We start from the raw sequence: 21,254 nt of genomic DNA, 5'->3' as shown, positions 1-21,254 counted from the left end.
TTTGGGAGTTCCAAAATATGCTTTTTCCAGTTTAAATTCTCATCCATATGGGCGCTTTAGAATTTTTAAGTTTACACCCTATTTATTATTTCCTCACCAGTTGCCACACTTATCATTGGTGTAATACCCCTAGATGTGCAGAACTCAATATGTTGTATCTTTTTAAGATTGAGATTGAGACCATTCACAAAAACCAGCCAATAAAACTTTTAAGGGCATTGTTTATCATTTCTTCAGTTTCTATATGTATGCTTGAATTGTTTACAATACTAGGGTCATCTGCATAAAAGAACTAATTCTGCTTGTTGTATATTAGATGGAAGATCGTTTACATATACATGAGGAACAATAGTGGACCTAATACTGAGCCTTGTGATTTTGCCCCAGGCAGAATAACATTCCTGGACTACATAGGTTGTATAAAAAGAGAAAGAGAAAGAGAGAGAGAGAGAGAGAGAGAGAGAGAAGAAGAAGAAGAAGAAGAAGAAATCAGTCATATGTCACTTCCTACAAATCATGGAGATCATATTTGAGCAGCTGCCAAGCATTCTTACGGATGTTGACTTCATCATGATCACAGAAGACTTGCTGTTGATTAATATAATGAAGTAGTCCAACATCTGATAAAAAAATACACAATCTGATCTTAATTACCTCAAGAAGCAGAGCCATCTGTCTGCCAATGTCAGTCCTGTCAATTTCAGACAACTGGCTAGCTCTGCAAACAATTCACATATTAAAAAAATGGTGCCTGCAAAGCCGCCATCAAAGAGTTGTGTATGAGCACATGAATACCAATATCAGTGTCTAGAGCGAAATCAGCACTCCAGGATCTGGACCATCAAATATGTTGAAGTCCACAGACATAAGCTTGCTTTTGTAGGATACAGTTTCTTATGTGAATTACTTGAGAAGCAAGTCAAGTGATCTCATTGAAATGGTCAACAATTAGGACTTCCTTTTTGGTTCCTCATTCTCAGCTCTAGCAACCTTTTCTGGCCTTAAGTGATGAGCAATCTGTTGGTTATGGTCGGTGCTACAGTGGCAAAACTCTTGAGAATCTGACAATGGATGACAGGATGTCATTATTAGCAAATCTTGTTCACTGACACACTATTTTTATCATCACTTTTTCAAGCACTTATACAATGTAATTTTGAAGTCAAATGTATTGAAAAGACATGTTATCGACGTCATCTTTTCTCTCTCTCTCTCTCTCTCTCTCTCTCTCTCTCTTTTTTTTTTTTTTTTTTTTTTCCGCTCTCTGGATTGAAGTTCTCCTCTGGATTGAAGATGCTCCTGTTGTGTATTCAGCTGCTGGAATCACGTACATTGAGTAGGTGATGGATTGCAATCTTGCAAAGCACAGAGAGCAATTGCACCAACTGGTACAGATGTGTCAGATGCACAATCATCACAAGGAAGGAATATACACTGCAGCTTTGATTTTCCTTGTGAAACCCATGAGAATATGAAAGTTCTTAAAATTGAAGAAAAGAGAAAACAACTTGATTTGTCATCTGCAAATGGCAAGCAGATGAGTCCATGGTGAATTACTATAATCCTGATAATTTCAAACTACAGCAAGTCAACATGAACTTTCAACCATCTGGTTCCGAGACTGATATTGCTATTTATATTTTGAAATATGTAGCCAAAGCTGAGAAAGATGTTATCAGCATAAATATCTGACTGGGTGTAGAAAAAGGTCATTGAAAAGGAGGTGGCAAAAACACTGCCCTTCATTTGATGGCACGCACCATTCTCAACAATCGAGAGATGTCAAAAGAAGTAGTTGAAGTGCTTTACTATCTTAAGTAGTGCCATCAAGTAGGCAGTGTGTATTTCTGTAAAACATTCACAAAGAAGAATGGTCATGGCTGCTGTTTTGGACAAGTGCTGAATACAAGTCAGTTGAAGAAGACAAAGTCAGGCACAATACACTCACAACTGAGCAGAGAAAATTATACCGCCTTGACAAACATTAAATCAGTGTAGGCAAAACTATTCAGACACATCTATGTTTATTCACTTCTGGAGGCATTGGAACAGGCAAAAACTTTGTCCTCAGAGAAATGTGTGAATTGGTACAAACTGTGTACAGCAAGGCTGATGCCATCCTTGACACTGCACCAACTGGTGTAACAGCTAAGAACACAAAAGGAATGACTTGCCATTGCACTTTCAACCTTCAAAATGACCAGAAGCATCGAATTCCTTTTGTGCCATTGGCTGGTGAACACGCAGAGAACGAATTCACTAAATTCAGAGACAATCATTGGGTCATACTTGATAAATGCTCTACGATTCCATAAGAAATGTTAGCTGCAATCAGCAGGAGACTCAGAAAAGCCAAACAATGGCCAAATGGGAATTCAGTAATTTAAACATTGTTCTCATTGGAGACCTGCTTCAATTGCAATCTCTTCCTGGCTCAAGGATTTTCAAGCAGCCGAAACCTTATGAGCATAATTTTAACCTGTGCCAATTCTTCAGTTTGGTGGAGCTCCCACAGGGTATGTGACAGCAAGGTAATGTCTTCAATGAACTGCTTCATCAACTTCATGAAGGCAACTTCGCTTCTGATGAAACGGATGTCAACTACAGCAGAATTATAATCTTAGGTTGATTTGAGATTGGTGAGTGTGAAGCAGTTGTTTCACATACGTCCAAGAAACAGTGCATTGCCTGGAGCCATTAGAGGCTTGCAGAACTGGCTGGAAAAGTTTATAAATTTCATGCCATGGATATGTACTCCGAAATGTCAGAGGAAGCACGAAAGCCGGGACCGAGTAAGCACCACAACTGAAATGGCAATGACTGTGGTGGACTTGCTGATGAAATCGTTATTGCAGTTAGCACTTGAGTTACACTGAGAGTTAAACATTCCAATTGGCACTGCTCTCATCAATGGCGCACTTGGTGAATTGTTGAGATTCGTTGGATGCATCCAGATCAGCTTCACAAAGGTCAGCAACCACTTTAAGTTCTCATTCACTTTGATGATTCTCTCAACATTTTAATTATGACTGTTCTATGGTTGTGTATTGTGTTTGAAAGGCCTTCTGCCATTTGACACAGGGCAACATTTTAGAATGGAATGATTTCCTAAACTATGATCACATTGCTCTTTGGCAGTGACAACAGTGAGCATGAAGGTCAACCAAATCAAGAGGTGAAAAAGTTACCAGGATTCCACTTCTCATCACATTCGAAATTGTGGGTTTCTTTATTTCATGGTGAAAAAATAAAATAAACATCAAATCATAACAGAAGTTGGAACTTCCCTGCTTTCTCTTGATCTATATACTCTTAATAATAATAGAATACTGATAAATACTTAAGTATACTAAACCACATGTTTTCTGGACAAAACTTGAAATAAAAAGACATTGGGAAGGATCAAATGTTTTGTGAAATCATTTATCTAAAGTTAAGAAATAAAATAGATTAGAGAAACATTTGATGCACCTTTGAATGATGCTCAATATCACGTACAGGAAATGAAATGCTGATTGAGAGCCTGAAGTACAATGTTTACTTACAATCTCAGTATTTTACAAAGTACAGGAGGATATCTGTCTGGAGGAATACGTAGACCATGGAAAGTCTGCTACTGTGTGGCCTTAACAAATTTCTATTATTTATGGTCAAAGGTGTAAAAAAGTCCCATCAATTTTTCAGCCTCAAAAATAATGTTTCTGTAGATAACCATTCATATATCAGGAAAAATAACATGTATGGCACAATAAGTACTGTCTCCCTACCAAGTACTGTGCTTATCATTGGTTTTGCATGCTCGCCTTTCCCAATAAAAAGAAGTACATGATTTTGAACAACATTCAAAGACATGTTAAATATTTCTATAATCTATTTTGTTTCTCACTCTTGGGAAATGATTCCACAAAACATTTGACCTTTTTTCAATTCTTTTTACTGATGACACTTTATGTCTGGTACTTTTGGTTGTGACTACTGTTGTGACATTGATTGTTCCACCCGTTCATATTCATCTTTCCATTAAAAGTTTCACTAGTGAAAACCCATTGTTGAGTGGTGTTGCTATGTAGCTTTGTACAGTCTGATAGCCATCATCATTCTTCAACAGATTCTGTTTAATGGTTCTGATTCCAGCTTCAATTAATCCACTGCTTTGTGGAAACTTTGACCACTTGTTTTACGCAAAAATGATACTTCTTTTGCAAACTGTGAATATTCAGGCGTGAGTAATACTCCAAAATGAGCTCCAATGTCACTCACAAATTTCTTCAATGTACCACGATGTGAAAACATAGACTTTAAATGTTTCATAACCTCTGACTCATGATAAAGAATGCAACAGTGCAATTTCTTGATAGTTATAATCAGTTATAAGCAAATTTTATTTGCCAGACAACTTGAATAAATCAGCAACAACTCAATTCCTGGACAACTGTCGAAATTTTGAAAGGAAAAGTGTTTTGTGTGAATTCTTTGTTTTTATGTTGCACTGTGGGCATTGATCAATCAGTTTTTCAATGTCAGACAAGATTCTTGGCAACCATACTGACTGTCGCATCATTGCTCTGCCTTTTCTAATTTCTTGGAGTCTTCTGTGGATTCTTTTTAAGACACCCTTTTCTCAATAAACCATGTTTTGGAAATGAAGAACACACTTCATATGCAATGGTCACAGTGGAGACAATTTTATTGTTCCAAGATGACCATTTTCAGCCGTCTTTTGCTGCCATCATCTGATACGGAACTTATTATAAAATTTTGTAAGTGTTTGTCACCTGTATCTTACTGCTGAGCTTCAATAATCTCTTGAAGTCATCTATACATAGCATAAAGATCACTCGTTATCACAGTTACACATGCACAAAAACTTACAAAATGAAAACACTGATTTTGGACATGACATTACATTACTATTAAATGTCCAAACTCTGCATTTTTACAATGCACATTATCTGTACTTCAAGTCTACACAGCTGATAATAGAAGAAAAAAATTATTCCTGGCAGCTGTTTATTTTAATGGCATTTGTTCTGCCACCAGACTAAAATGTATTTAAAAGGACCAGTGGAAACTGTAACATGTAAAAATAATGGCAAAATAATGTGATAAGCAACTGAAGATGAGCCCTCAGGGCCAGAAATGAACTGTGCTGTAAAAGAAATATCATTGGCGACTGAAGGCTGATGAATAAAAATAAATAAATTAATATATTACAGAGCTTCAATAAGCTTTACACCTAGGTATATCAGTCTTTGCCAGCACATATAGTTTATGGTACTGCTGCAGTCTGAATTCTATGTACCCAAGTAACTGTAGCTCTGCATAATGAAATATCACATAGACCATATGTAAGAGTTTGATTGTTGCATGCAGTGCTCTGCTCAAGATGATTGCCAGTCATAACTGGTATACTATTTATTGCAAATAGGTTAAACAAAAAAATATAAATATACACTAACATTTGAGAAAACCTTTTAAAAATACACATGGCTGAAATAAATTACATGGTACAGATGAAGAGTAATTCAATACAGAGCTGATCAGGTTTTACATGGTCTGTGACTTGGACAACTGAGTATAGTATGAAGATTCCTTATGCTGCTATCAAGAGACTAAACTATGTGGTATCAAGAGGGGCCAGATATATTTCTAGGGAATTTATACATATTGCAGATCCATCACATCCCAGACATGTTCAATGGGCAACATGCCAAGCAAACATACAGGCAAATGGAACAGCAGAGCAGTAGCCATCTATTACTGAAGTAAGCTTGTACATTCTCACAAACTGTGACAATAAATTGTTCTGAAACATGACATATACAGTTTCTTCAATGAAAAGCAGTTCCTCAAGGTTCGAATTTTAGCTCACTTAGCAGCTGTTGTTCCAATTGGAATCAATGCTCTTGGCATTTCTATACTATGCTGCTTAAAAATGTACACTGCCACATTGTGAACACTGTGGTAGCACTAGCACATATGCATCCATCACTGTGGGAGAGGTTGATATGGTACTTGTCTAAAGAGATTACTTTCTGCCATTTCAAATAACAATCCACATACAATGTTGCCTGAGATTTATGGTTCCTGAACAATGAAAGTAGACAAAAATGGACCTTGTACCTATTTTATCATTTTGGCTTGAGGTCAGCAGAGGGATAAAGGGAATTAGTCTGCAGGGCCTCAGACGTAAAAATGTTCCTGGATTCCACTGACCAGTGCACTTTTTGTGGGAACAAATTATCATGTCAGATGATGAATGGCAGAATTTGGAGCTGGATGATTTGATTTTGTAGTAGAAGGTAACATTAGAGCTGGGAAGAACCAGGAAAATAAAGTATCAAACAATGGAAATTTCCAGGTAAGAATATCAACAGTGCAGGAAAAGATAAGATTGCTACTTATGGCAAAGATGACAAGTTGCAGACAGGCACAATTAAAAGACACTTACTGAAAGCTTAGGTGAAAGGGTCTTTTAATTGTGCCTGTCTGCAACTTAACATACCATCTTTACAGTAAACAGCAATCTCTCTTTTCTTGCACTATGAAGTATGCTTGACTAGATCTGGACATTTCATTTTCTTAAAATTTCTTCCAGTGGACAGAGCCAAAGCTTTATTCCAACATTATGTCAATGCACTAAAGCCATATCCTTCAATGGTAAATGTTCAGTGGTTCAACTCTTGACATTTTTCAGTTTTATAAATAACATGTACATGTGTTGTTAAAAAAAAGTGTTGGATATTTTGAGGGCTGGTAGTACCCACAAAAACAAAACAAAAAATAGGTCCAATAAACACATGAGATCTGTAGACATGTTATAGGAGGTGCTCAATGTGGTGTCTGTCCTTGGCAATGCACCCCTCTGCCCTCCACCATAGGGACTCTCAAATTCTTTGAAACAGGCCCGTTGTTGTTGTAAGTGCTGGCAGGCATTGAAGATGTGATCCTGTAGTGTCTGGACATTGTCGACTGCGGTGATGTAGACTAATGCCTTCAAGAGTCTAGAAGATTGAAGTCTAGGAAATGGGGAGGCCATGGTGTGGAGCTTCCCCAATCAATACAGTGGTTCTGAAATATTAGCATCAGATTTTCTTGCACATTGCAGAGGAAATATGCTGGTGCACTATTGGGCATAACACACATCTGTAGTCTTTGCTGACATGGCACATTCTCCAACCAGGTACACAATATGTAAACAAGGAATTAGTTATAATGAACCCTATTTAATATTCGTGGTACAATGTGACAGCCCTAAGGATTTGTCACCAAGAACAGTGGCCCAGCCATTGTTAGAGAAATGATGTTGATGCCTTCTTTCTGCAACCGCACAGGGATTTTCATCATCCCACACATGCTGCTCCATATGGAGCCAGTTATCAGTATACAAACATCTGGTGGCAGTGGATATACACTATCTGATGTGCAAGGGGGCACCCAAAAGAAACCGAACCTTTTATATTTTTAACTTATTTATTCACATTTTAATCACAAACTCTGAGACTTTTTCAAACTAATCTTCACTTGCACTAATACCCCTGTCTAATCTTATATTCCATTTTTCAAAACATTGCTTAAATTTGACTTCTATGATTCTTGACTCCACCTCCATTGCGTTTTTCTTCACCTCAGCAACATCAGCAAGTCACAAGGGGCAAGGTCAGGTGAGTATGGGAGTGCGGAACAGGGGTCATACTATTTTTGGTCAAGAACTGTTGTGAAGACAGGTCTTTGTAAGCAGGGGCACTGTCATGATGGAGAAACCAGTCACCCGACTGCCACACATCATGGCACTTTTTCTGCACACTGCTGTGCAATCTTTTCAAAACTTCCAAGTAGAAAGCCTGGTTAACCGCCTGACTCTGTGGAACAAACTCTGAATGGACAACTCTTCTAACATCAAAAAACAAATCAGCATTGTTTTAACATTTGATTTCATCTGGCGAGCTCTCTTGAAGCACACTTGAAAACTTCTAATGGCTTTATTGTTGCTTTGATTCAGGATTATAAGCATAGCACCAAGTTTCATCACCTGTGATCATTTTTGGAAAAAAGTTTGGATCATTTTGGGACTCTTCTATCAAAGCACTCCATACTTCCATGTGACCTCGTTTTTTCAGCAGTCAGCAGTCATGGCATGAATTTGGCAGCCACTCTTTTCATTCCCAAATCTTCTGTCACAATTCACTACACTGAACTCCAAGTCAGTCCCGAAAGCTCCACAATTTCTTCAATGGTCCATTGTCAATCTTTGTTGATGAATGCATGAATATTTTCAACATTTTCCTGTGTTTGGACTGTGGGAGGATGACCACAATGAGGTTTGTCATCAAATGACATTTCACCATTTTTTAAATGGGAAAACCACTCAAACACTTGAGTTTTCCCCATAGCATTGCCCTTGTATGCCGTTTTTAACATTCCAAGAATTTCTGTTCCAATATTTCAAGCAAAAAGCAGACTTTCACCACCATATGCTATTCATGAAAACCAGCCATTGCAAAAACAACTATCATACAAAACAGTTGTCATAATAAACTCTGCCAAAACTAGTCTTGACCTTCTTCGACAACGACACTATGCTTACTGACTCTGGAATGTTTTCACTAAGTGCTCCTAGCAGCAAATTGCAGTACTACAAAATCTCTGCAAACCAAACATTTAGTTTGGTTTCTTTTGAGGACCACCTCATATCTGACATCTCTGTGCCTTGCTTATACAGTTCTGGCTCTTATTTTAATGTACTTAATGTTGCATGGGAGTGAGTCTGCTTTCAGTTTACCTCTGTGTTTTCAGTGATCAGATGGCAATGTGGCACATGTAAGGACTTAATAATTCATGTATCTCATGACCTGAAGATGGGAATATAACTTTGCAGAAACTAGTAATCAGTATATGTATCAGATGCAATCTGGGCAATAAAACTTCTATTTTGGGAGCTTTTCCATTTGACATAGAAATAACACTCCTTCTGACAATGTCGGGCAATGAAATTAGTTTGGCTGATGGATCTTGAGGACAAGTTCAGGGGTAAACACAGAGAAGTCAAAAGTGTCAATTCACTTGCACTCGTCTGTGAATATTGCATTATAGTTACAGTGCTATTTACAACTCCATAAAAAACTGAATTAAAACATACATTATCTCATGTACACAGGCCACGCAATATTTGACCATTGACTCCAAAGTCATTCTTCATTAACGTGACACTTATGGAACTACTGGCGTACTGCTGAATTTAAGTCCTTCCCTGGATTTGTGATTTGTGTGTACGTACATGAGGGGAGGGGGGTGGGGGAAAAATGCCTCCCTTCACAAGTTGAGATTTCTAGGAGGAATTTCTTTGATTTTGTTCACATGCCATCTTAGATTCAGTCATGACTGGGCACATCAAGTGCCATATTAGAAGCCAAATCAGCCCCCCACAAAGGAAAGGACAGCTACAGGACTCAGTATTTTTGGGTCTGAAGTTCAACATGGCTGTATGGTAGTGGCAGAATGATGGACCCTGACCAACAGTGGTAAAAGCCACCACAAAGTGCTCTGCCTTTGTTTGGCTGATGTTTCCATATGGTTTTAGCAGGCAGTCCTATTGCCTGCACCTTGGTAAGGTAGTGTGCCACAATTTCCACATATTGCCTGTCCCTGGCATGCCACGGTAGGGTGTCCAAAACACTGATGTTCAAAGGACCTTAAAGGGTGTATTATGTAGGGCTGATATTTTAAGCAGAGGAACAGACTTGTTGAAAAACAATACAAATGTAGTTGTCTTTTGCAGTTCACCACTGACAATTGTCATATGTTGAACAATGGAAAATCCACGATGGAATGTAAAAATATTATGAAAAGTTGCTACTCATCACATAGCGGAGATGCTGACTCGCAGATATGCACAGCAAAAAGGCTGTCATTGTGACAGTCTTTTGTTGCGCCTATCTGCGACTCATCATCTCTGCTATATGGTGAATAGCAATTTTCGTATGTCATATACATCAGACACTCCTTCAGCTTCCCATTCTTCTTTTAATTCACTTATGTAAGTTCATTTTCTATGCATAAAAATTAAAGTGTCAAGCAGCTCCACCATGACTGGGCTAAGTAGAATGACACATCATGACCAGCTGTACCCAGCCCAATATGCTCATCAGTGATGTCTGCTATTTAAGAAATATTTAGTATCATGCCGATTATTTTAAAATCCGGCCACTCACTTGTATTATAATGACATATGACCAATGTAAGTTTTGACTGTAACCCAAATATATCCATTTAATGAGTTACACCATACACTTGACAATGGTTACACAGTTGAAACTGTGCAGTAGCAAAAGGGACAGTGTAAAAGGATATTCTAGTCCAAGTTACGAGAGTCAGTGCAGTAGATTATTGTTATTCATTCCATTCACTATATACTACTCAGAATTATACACATAAATATTTTTGTTGAAGTATTCTTATAATATTGTTGTCATGAACTACAGAGGTGTTTGTCAATGAACTATAATTGTGTTGTCAGTGCTATATTTTTAAGTTACCAATCTCAAGTTCATCATCAAGTTCTGGAAATTCTGGCTTTGCTGAATCTCCTTCTTCGGCATAATACTCCTCACTGAATAACTGATTCATTCGTCTGTCATATTCTTCTGGATCAAAATCTCCTTCAATATCCTCATCCTGCAATTGAAACACATATTTTAGAGGATGCTCAAGTGACAACTTTTGTTTAAGACTGATACTCTAACCACTGTGAAAATCTCAACCTTTTCTCTACAAGTAAATTACTAAAACCAATAAATACATTATTCTCTACAATGATTTAAACACTTTTGCCTTTAAAGGGCAGACCAACACTGACACTTGTCTTTCATTCAAAGAGAGTATTTTACATTGGATATAAATTTATCACTGTATATGCTATCAGCTAATGTCCCTATCAAAACTGTTACTGATAATATACTGTTGCTGAGATTGTCTAATCCCCAAAGAGTAGCTGACTCTTCCCAAATTTTAAGAAATCAGTTGGATCAGTTTTATAAACACAGTCTAATCCCCAAAGAGTAGCTGACTCTTCCCAAATTTTAAGAAATCAGTTGGATCAGTTTTATAAACACAATCTTTTCAGCTTTATGACCTCATATAATATGCTAGGATCATGTCACAATTAATATCTGTTTTACTGCTAGCACACAAAGCATCCCTAAAGGTGGCTACAATGTAACTGCAAGCTCAAACAACAATTATTTGCAAGAGCTTGACAAATCCTCTTCACTTACACACACAGTTCATGCACGCACATACTAGCATTAATATGTGTTTGGATTACATCAAGCTTGGTTGACAATGATGTGTTCTCTTGATACATGTTTGACATCAGAATAAATGAACATTCTGTCAATTGTAATATATCTCATTAAAAGCTGGATAGAATTATGAGAGAAGTTACAGTATTACGTGGAAGACTGACAGCAACAGTGATTTTTTTTCAGGTGGGAAGAGCTATGAAAATCTCAAATATACTCTAAAGGCAGAAAATCCAAGATGGAATAACAACAATATTAAAAATATAGATTGCTATTTATCACATAGAGAAAGCATTGAGTGGCACTGAAAAAGAAAAAGACTGCTAGACCTTGTTAGCTACCAGACTGAGTCATTCATCACAGACAAAACAAAACATACGCAAATTCACACATGCATAATTCACACACATACATACAGTCCCCATTAACCATGGACCTTGTGAGGAGGTTTGCGTGCCTCAATGATACAGATAGCCATACCGTAGATGCAACCACAACAGAGGGGTATCTGTTGAGAGGCCAAAAAAATGTGTGGTTCCTGAAGAGGGGCAGCAGCCTTTTCAGTAGCTGCTGGGGCAACATTCTGGATGACTGACTGATCTGGCCTAGTAACATTAACTAAAACAGCCTTGCTGTGCTGGTACTGTGATTTGCTGAAAGCAAGGGGAAACTACAGCTGTAATTTTTCCCGAAGGCATGCAGCTTTACTGTGTGGTTAAATGATGATGGCGTCCTCTTGGGTAAAATATTCCGGAGGTAAAATAGTCCCCCCATTCAGATCTCCGGGCGGGGACTATTAGGAGGACATTGTTATCAGGAGAAACGAAACTGGAGTTCTACGGCTTGGAGCGTGGAATGTCAAATCCCTTAATCAGGCAGGTAGGTTAGCAAATTTAAAAAGGGAAATGGATAGGTTAAAGTTAGATACAGCGGGAATTAGTGAAGTTCGGTGGCAGGAAAAACAAGATTTTTGGTCAGGCGAATACAGGGTTATAAATACAAAATCGAATAGGGATATTGCAGGAGTAGGTTTAATAATGAATAAAAAAAGGAGCACGAGAAAGCTACTACGAATAGCACAGTGAACGCATTATTGTAGGCAAGATAGACATGAAGCCCATGCCTACCACAGTAGTACAAGATTATATACCAACTAGCTCCGAAGAGGATGAAGAAATATATGATGACATAAAAGACATCATTCCGATAGTGGGGGGAGACGAAAATTTAATAGTCATGGGTGACTGGGACGCAATAGAAGGAAAATGAAGAGAAGGAAAGTAGTAGGAGAATATGGAATTGGGGTATGGAGTGAAAGAGGAAGCTGCCTGGTGGAATTTTGCACAGAGCATAACTTAATCATAGTTAACACTTGGTTTAAGAATCAAGAAGGAAGGTTGTACATGTGGAAGAGGCCTGGAGACAAAAGAAGGTTTCAGATAGATTATATAATGGTAAGACAGAGACTTAGGAGCCAGGTTTTAAATTGTAAGACATTTCCAGGGACAGATGTAGACTCTGACCACAATTTACTGCTTATGAACGGTAGACTAAAACTGAAAAAAGGTACAAAAGGGTAGGAATTTCAGGAGATGGGACCTGGATAAACTGACTAAACCAGAGGTTGTGGAGAGTTTCAGAGAGAGCATTAGGGAACAATTGACAAGAACGGGTGAAAGAAATACAGTAGAAGAAGAATAGGTAGCTTTGAGAGATGAAATGGTGAAGGCAGCAGAGGATAAAGCAGGTAAAAAGACAAGGGCTAGTAGAAATCCTTGGGTAACAGAAGAGATATTGAATTTAATTGATGAAAGGAGAAAGTATAAAAATGCAGTAAATGAAGCAGGCAAAAAGGAATACAAACATCTCAAAAATGAGATCAACAGGAAATGCAAAATGCCTAAGCAAGGATGACTATGGTTAGAGGACAAATCTAAGGATGTAGAGGCATATATCACTTGGGTAAGATAGATACTGTCTACAGGAAAATTAAAGGGGCTTGGAGAAAAGAACAAACTGCATGAATATCAAGAGCTCAGATGGAAAACCAGTTCTAAGCAAAGAAGGGAAAGCAGAAGGGAAAGTACACAGAGGGTCTATACAAGGGCGATGCACTGGAGGGCAGTATTATGGAAATGGAAGAGGATGTAGATGAAGATGAAATGGGAGATATGATACTGCACGAAGAGTTTGACAAGCACTGAAAGATCTGAGTCCAAACAAGGTCCCGGGAGTAGACAACATACTGTTATAACTACTGATAGCCTTGGGAGTGCCAGCCCTGACAAAACTCTGCCATCTAGTGAGTGAGATGTGCGAGACAGGCGAAATACCCTCAGACTTCAAGAAGAATATAATAATTGCAATTCCAAAGAAAGCAGTTGTTGACAGGTGTGAAAATTATTGAACTATCAGTTTAATAAGTCACAGCTGCAAAATACTAACATGAACTCTTTACAGGCATATGGAAAAACTGCTAGGAGCTGACGTTGGGGAAGATCAGTTTGCATTCCATAGAAATGTTGGAAGACATGAGGCAATACTGACCCTATGACGTATCTTACGAGATAGATTAAGGAAAGGCAAACCTACGTTTCTAGCACTTGTAGACTTAGAGAAAGCTTTTGAAAATGTTGACTGGAATTTTCTCTTTCAAATTCTGAAGGTGGTACGGGCCAAATACAGGGAACGAAAGGCTATTTACAATTTATACAGAAAATACATGGTAGTTATAAGAGTCGAGGAGCATGAAAGGGCAGCAATGGCTGGGAAGGGAGTGTGACAGGATTGTAGCCTATGTTATTCAATCTATATATTGAGCAAACTGTTAAAAAAATTTGGAGTAGGAATTAAAATCCATGAAGAAGAAACTAAAAATTTGAGGTTTGCTGATGACACCATAATTCTGTCAGAGACAGCAAAGGACGTGGAAGAGCAGCTGAACGGAATGGGCAGAGTCTTGAAAGGAGGATATAATATGAACATCAACAAAAGCAATACAAGGATAATGAAATGTAGTCGAATTAAATCAGGTGATGCTAAGGGAATCAGATTAGGAAATGAGATACTTAAAGTAGTAGATGAGTTTTGCTATTTGGGGAGTAAAATAACTGATGATGGTCGAAGAAGAGAGGATATAAAATTTAGATTGGCAATGGCAAGGACAGAGTTTCTGAAGAAGAGAAATTTCTTAACATCGAGTATAGATTTAAATGTCAGGAAGTCGTTTCTGAAAGTATTTGTATGGAGTGTAGCCATGTATGGAAGTGAAACATGGACGATAAATAGTTTAGACAAGAAGAGAAAAGAAGCTTTCGAAATGTGGTGCTACAGAAGAATGCTGAAGATCAGATGGGTAGATCACATAACTAATGAGGAGGTATTGAATAGAATTGGGGAGAACAGGAATTTGTAGCACAACTTGACTAGAAGAAGGGATCGGTTGGTAGGGCATGTTCTGAGGCATCAAGGGATCACCAATTTAGTATTGGGGGGCAGCGTGGAGGGTAAAAATCATAAGGGAGACCAAGAGATGAATACACTACGCAGATTCAGAAGGATGTGGGTTGCAGTAGGTACTTCGAGATGCAGAAGCTTGCACAGGATAGGGCAGCATGGAGAGTTGAGTCAAACCAGTCTCTGGACTGAAGACCACGACAACAGCCACTGTCATCTCTGTGTACTAAGGCTCGACTGTCTTTAGTGCCCGGAGATGACATTGGTGATTTTTGTGTGTGTGTGTGTGTGTGTGTGTGTGTGTGTGTGTGTGTGTGTGTGTGCGCGCTTTATAACTGACGAAGGACTTAGTAGCTGATAATATCTACCACTCTTTTCTCAATATGCCTGTCTGCAAGTCAACACCTCCTCTATGAGTAGCAGTCTACCCTTTTCATATTGTTATTATTCGAATACATATTTGTAATGCCAGTGTCTTTTTGCCTAAGTACCTCATCTGTAGCAGTCCCAGTTTAATAGCTACTGCTGAATTATTTTTATTACCTTCTCCTGTAGTTGGTCCTCAGAGAATTTACCATTTAGGAACAACATGTTTGTTTGTGGTAGTGTCAAATGTTTTGTATTTCTTTTAAAAGCAGCATACCTATTTGCGTTCCTGACACATAATTATGACTTAATGCTGGCTTCAATGTGTTAAAACATATTCGAGCAATCCACAACTGATTTGTTTCTTACTGCTCCACACTATAGAGTCTACGATATGACTCTATTAAGATTTTTTCATTACTGATGTTGGCTTGTATAAGCCTACACACTGTTCATGAACAGTTAGAGCTGTGCATGTTGACAGGATTGAGAAAGTTTGCATAATTAGAAATTGATCACGCTTCCACAATGGTAATCATTTTACTAGAGCATATGCCACAGTCATCTAACTTTGAAACATACTTATGTTCAAGATGTTTTAGTATTTATAGTCAAATGTTTCTGAAGCTTCAAAATATAAACTTTCCCACCACTCTAAGAATCAACTACTTCTTTACGCATTATTCATTGCCCTTCCCTTTAACTTTCATTAATTTCCTGATATCACAAATGAATATTTATATTAATATAAATTTTCTGCTTGTGTAATCACAGCTTCTGTTTTGGTATTAAACTAAAGTTCATCAGAATATGGATACTATTTCTATATGCAGCATTGTGAACAGTTCCCACACATTATTGATGAAGTTATAAAGACCATATCAGAGCCAAGAAGTTAATTTGTCAAACAACCTTTTCTGGAAACCTGTTGCAAATATGTGGATGAAGATAACAAATTTCTTTAACAGACTAAAGCATCATACTGGAGAATCCAGTTGTGTAATATGTTTCAGACTCGTAAGTAATTTGCACTGTACCAAGCTGCAAAGAAAACTTGCTTATTTATTCTGACAGTAAACGGGCTTCCATTCATAAACTGTTATTCTTCAGTAATTGTAAGTGTGCTTCTGTAAATGTTACGCATGAACAAAATAACATATCAATGGCAGTTAAGCAATATAAATAGACATGCAGCTTCTTTCCCTGAAAGATAACGAATTTCTTTAAAAGACTAAAGCATCATACTGGAGAGTCCAGTGTGTAGTATGTTTAACACTCGTAACTAACTTCCTCTGCCTCAAGCTGCAAAGAAAAATTGCTTTTACAGTCAGCTGTAAATAGGCTTTGATTCCTTTCATTCCCGCCAATTTTGCAACATGTGGTATAAGCGTAAACAGAGTAAAGCAGATTTATATTACCAACAATTAAGTATCAATATTGTCTCAAGTCTAGTTAACTGTAGCTATTTATCTTTGACAGAGTGTATATCTATTATTTTCTCATCACACATGTCCTGCTACAGAAAAGGGCACAAAAATACAAATTAATGGACAGCATCTCTTTTTTTTCTTGAGAAATTGTTTTCTATTGATAAATAAAGTAAATGTAAATATAACAATTACACACTGCAACAGGAATTTTTAAATGATCTTTCTACTGAATTCTGTTGCCTCTGAATACCAAAAGAAACCTTGAAACTGAAACATTTTGTACACTATACCTTGAATCCTAGCTCATTATTTCCTGTAACATATTTTAGTTTTTCTATTTTCTCCAGAATTTCTTTTCTTTTCAGTGCTTTCAGCTTCTTAATTTCTTCTCGTTTTGCAGCTTTCTCTGCCTCCTTTCTTTGCCTAATTTCCTCCCGCTTTCTTTTCCTTCGATCATCTTTCCTTCGTAAGGAATTTTCCATTGTTCGTGGATATCTTTTAATCTGAAACAATAAATGACAGGCTAAAGAAATAAATGTATAGGAAAATACAATCTACAGCCAACACAAATAAAAGAATTCATCAAATTTTACTTATGAGCTGGAAAATGATAGGACATGACTGGAGTACATTATATTCTGATCTATAAAAACCTTTATTTGTTGTGACAGTTTTACCATTTTCATAAAAATTTGGTGGTACAATGCCACCAGTATTTGAGAACATCTGGTGATGAGCAGATGTTTCATCTCGAGTAAGTGCCTACATTTAGCAACTCTCTTGATCTTGCCTGCACAACAGTACTGAGGTAATCCTACCTGCCAAAGCTATGACTCCAATCTCCCCGACCCTCCCACTCCTACCCTTCACCTGCCCCACCACAAGTAAAACTACCTTTCTCCAATTTTTTCTTTGGAGATTTAATAATTTTGCATGCTGGTTTAATAAAAAATCAAGCATTATTGAGAAATATTATTTAAATGAACTATTTTGATGGGAAACTTCAAACACAATAAATTAAATGTATCATTGTGGGAAATAAATTACAAGCTGTATAAACTTTCTAAAAAAATAGAAAGTAAAACAGTGCCTATTTTTTATTGATTATGGCAGCTACTGTATGTTGATTAAGTGTGATGTATAATAAAGTACATATTTTATTCACTCCTAAAAAATTGTTAATATCATATAAAATATTAATTAAAAATAAAAGGACTACATTTAAGAGCTGACAAATATTCCTTTCCAGGAATTGTGTTTCATTATAAGTTTATTTTGCACTCCTTGCTTTGAGTGAAGCACATTCACTGATTATATCGTTAAATTCAACTTCAGCGGCTGTCTCTTATTCTACTGACAAGGTATTTAAATTTGACAGTCTGCACTCACCCATATTCAATAGAAAACAGTTTTGTATCATATTTATTTTGCTGAAACTGTGTTCATGAGATGCTGCAATCATTGGCATTGTCAAAAAAATCCTCGAAGGCATTATAATGTTTCGACATGCAATTTTAAGCAATACTTTGAAGAAAACTTTAAACATATCCAAATGGGAAGCTGTGTCACTGCTTTCATCAGTTCTTTTGCCTGGAATCTGAAAAGTTTGTTAACTGGCTAAGCTGTATCAGTATCTGTGTTATACACACCAACAAACTCAGATGCACATTTTTTTTAGATAAGATGTAGAATTTTCATCCAATCAGTTTCATGAGAAGGGATTAAAATCAAATGAAATTATGTGACTTTTGTAAGATCTGTTTTTCATTTCACTTACTGGTATATCAGATTCTTTGAAGTGCTCTAGCTCAAACAATTTTTCCAATATTTCAGCACAGAACAGGTGTACCTCACATTCATCATCCCTCCAGAGCTGCTTTGAATAGATACAGAATCACAAATACACTATGTGATCAAAAGCATCCGGGCACCAGGCTGAAAATGACTTAGTTTGTGGTGCCCTCCATCAGTAATGCTGGGATTCAATATGGTGTTCGCCCACCCCTAGCCTCGATGACGGCTTCCCACTCTCACAGGCACACATTCAATCAGGTGCTGGAAGTTTTCCTGAGGAGTGGCAGCCCATTCTTCATGGAGTGCTACACTGAGGAGAGGTATTGATGTTGGTCGGTGAGGCCTGGCATAAAGTTGGCATTCCAAAACATCCCAAAGGTGTTCTATAGGATTCAGGTCAGGACTCTGTGCAGGCCCGTCTATTAGAGGGATGTTATTGTCAAGTAACCACTCTGCAACAGGCCGTGCATTATGAACAGGTGCTTGATTGTGTTGAAAGATGCAGTCGCCATCCCCGATTGCTCTTCAACAGTGGGAAGCATGAAGGTGTTTAAAGCATCAATGTAGGCCTGTGCTGTGACAGTGCCACGCAAAACAACAAGGGGTGCAAGCCCCCTCCATGAAAAACACGACCACAGCATAACACCATAGCCTCTGAATTTTACTATTGTCACTACACACACTAGCAGATGAGGTTCATCGGGCATTCACCACACCCACACCCTGCTACTGGATCACCACATTGTGTACCACGATTCGTCATGCCACACAACATTTTTCCACTGTTCAACCGTCCAATGTTTACTCTCCTTACACCAAGCGAGGTGTCGTTTGGCATTTACCGACGTGATGAATGGCTTACGAGCAGGCACTCGACCATGAAATCCAAGTTTTCTCACCTCTCACCTAACTGTCATAGTACTTGCAGTGGATCCTGACGCAGTTTGGAATTCCTGCGTGATTGTCTGGATAGATGTCAGCCTATTACACATTACGATCCTCTTCAACTGTCGGCGGTCTCTGTCAGTCAACAGACCAGGTTAGCCTGTATGGTTTTGTGCTGTACGTGTCCCTTCACGTTTCCACTTCAGTATCACATCAGAAACAGTGGACCTAGGGATGATTAGCAGTGTGGAAATCTCGCGTACAGACATATGACATAAGTGACACCCAATCACCTGACCACGTTCGAAGTCCGGAGTTCCGCGGAGTGCCCCATTCAGCTCTCTCAAGATGTCTAATGACTACTGAGGGCGCTGATATGGAGTACATGGCAGTAGGTGGCAGCACAATGCACCTAATATGAAAAACGGATGTTTTTGGTGGTGTCTGGATACTTTTGATCACATAGTGTACCTTTGCCTTTGAATGTCAGTACTCCTTCATGTAACTGTTCAATATTTTTCATCAAATCATGTAGTAAACTAGAAGCTATATTGAAGGTGGCACTCTTTCCTAGCAGCAATTTATTAAAATAGTCCAATTTTATTATAATACATTAGAACAAATCTCTATTGCTCTTTTCCTACAAGACATTGCAGATATGTTAAAGTTTAAGACCTTGTATCAGTGTCTCTTGAGCATTGTTATAAGACAGATGAATCAAGCCGCCTCCTTCACAGAAAACTGCTGAGGTAGTTGAAAAATTATAACATGTTTCAAAAAGGCAATCACTTCAATTGCATACCCATGGCACGCACACCTGAAAGATTTAGACCAGGTGCTGCTCAATGCACAAATTCAGCAAGCTCATTTTTATGGCACGTACGTCCTTGAATGTCTTCATATTTTCCTGCCACCGAATCATTGTCAAAGTTTTGGCTGTGGCAGTTCTGAATGTCCAAGCCATCACTGTTCAGCTTCTGCAATAGTTCTTCCGATAAACTCTTCCAGGTTTTCTGATGACGTGACAGGGTCAACAAAACTTTCTTATACTGAACATTCTCCACTGTTAATGCACACATATCTAATTACTTGATTCATCTGTTCAACATGTGCCTTGTCTGTCATACAGTTAGACCTGATAGATAAGTACTTATCGCTGTCTACCTTATTCATTATTTCACATTGAACTGTACTGTCCAAAAAATCTGTACCTTTATTCTTGATTTTAGGGAAAAAATAGCTTGGAAAATGTTTTCGCTTCTAACATTTTATGTGTGGTCAAAGAATTATAGATTGTAGTCACTAAAAAAACACACCACAGTTGTTAGCACTGATGTAATCAAAAAAGATAAGTTGTTCCTGGCACAAAGGAAATTACATCCAGGATACATCTGAGAATGCTATGCCAATTTTCTGTTTCCACTTCTACACAGAAGTACCGGTTTGTGTCTAAATTTCTAATCCTTTCCATTTATCATATTAGTTTCAACGAGTGATGATGTTTCATGAACATCAATAAAGGGGTTTAAATGTTTTCAATCACTGAATCCTTTTTCAAGATAAGATAATGGCAATTTGTTGTCATTTGAAAAAAAAGAATGCAAGGGGAACAAAACAATGGGCATTAGACTGACTGTACAACATCCACCATATTTCACTTATTCATTATTTCATAAATTTCAAATCTACTATTCCCACATCTGTGTAGGGAAATTTGTAGTAAGTTAAGTTAATCATCTGAGGGAGTCATTCAAGAAATTTACATTGAACTATGTATGATCAAAAATTTAGTGACTACTTCTTTGGATCATCATAGATAATTTGTAGTCTCACATTATCTGAATTAAATGTGTCATTTACATTAGATATGGGGGCTTCTCAGACATCAGCAGAACCCCTAGCCATTGTGAATTGACTTAGCTCTATGTCACTTCCTTCTTCAGAATTAATGACCACCTCCATTGGGGTGATCTGGCTGTGGAAGTTCTTTTTCTGAAACAGTCTTGCTATCTTATTCTTGTAC

General features: G+C 37.7%; 1 protein-coding gene across 2 annotated transcripts in view; it reads right to left on the bottom strand.

Annotated features, from left to right (window-relative positions):
* LOC126262466 (protein KRI1 homolog) overlaps window positions 1-21,254 on the bottom strand; it is a 93,506-nt gene that overhangs the window by 6,620 nt on the left and 65,632 nt on the right. For both annotated transcript variants that reach the window (XM_049959125.1, XM_049959124.1), the window contains exons 6-7: window positions 16,843-17,055; window positions 10,536-10,674 (exon numbers count right to left, since the gene is read on the bottom strand). In XM_049959125.1, the coding sequence (XP_049815082.1) occupies window positions 10,536-10,674; window positions 16,843-17,055 (352 nt within the window). The remainder of the gene's footprint in view (window positions 1-10,535; window positions 10,675-16,842; window positions 17,056-21,254) is intronic.

The sequence above is a fragment of the Schistocerca nitens genome, chromosome 6, assembly GCF_023898315.1.
Source record: "Schistocerca nitens isolate TAMUIC-IGC-003100 chromosome 6, iqSchNite1.1, whole genome shotgun sequence".
Classification (NCBI taxonomy): domain Eukaryota; kingdom Metazoa; phylum Arthropoda; class Insecta; order Orthoptera; family Acrididae; genus Schistocerca; species Schistocerca nitens.
The sequence above is the reverse complement of the archived record's forward strand: the minus strand, read 5'-3'. Positions and strand labels throughout refer to the sequence as shown.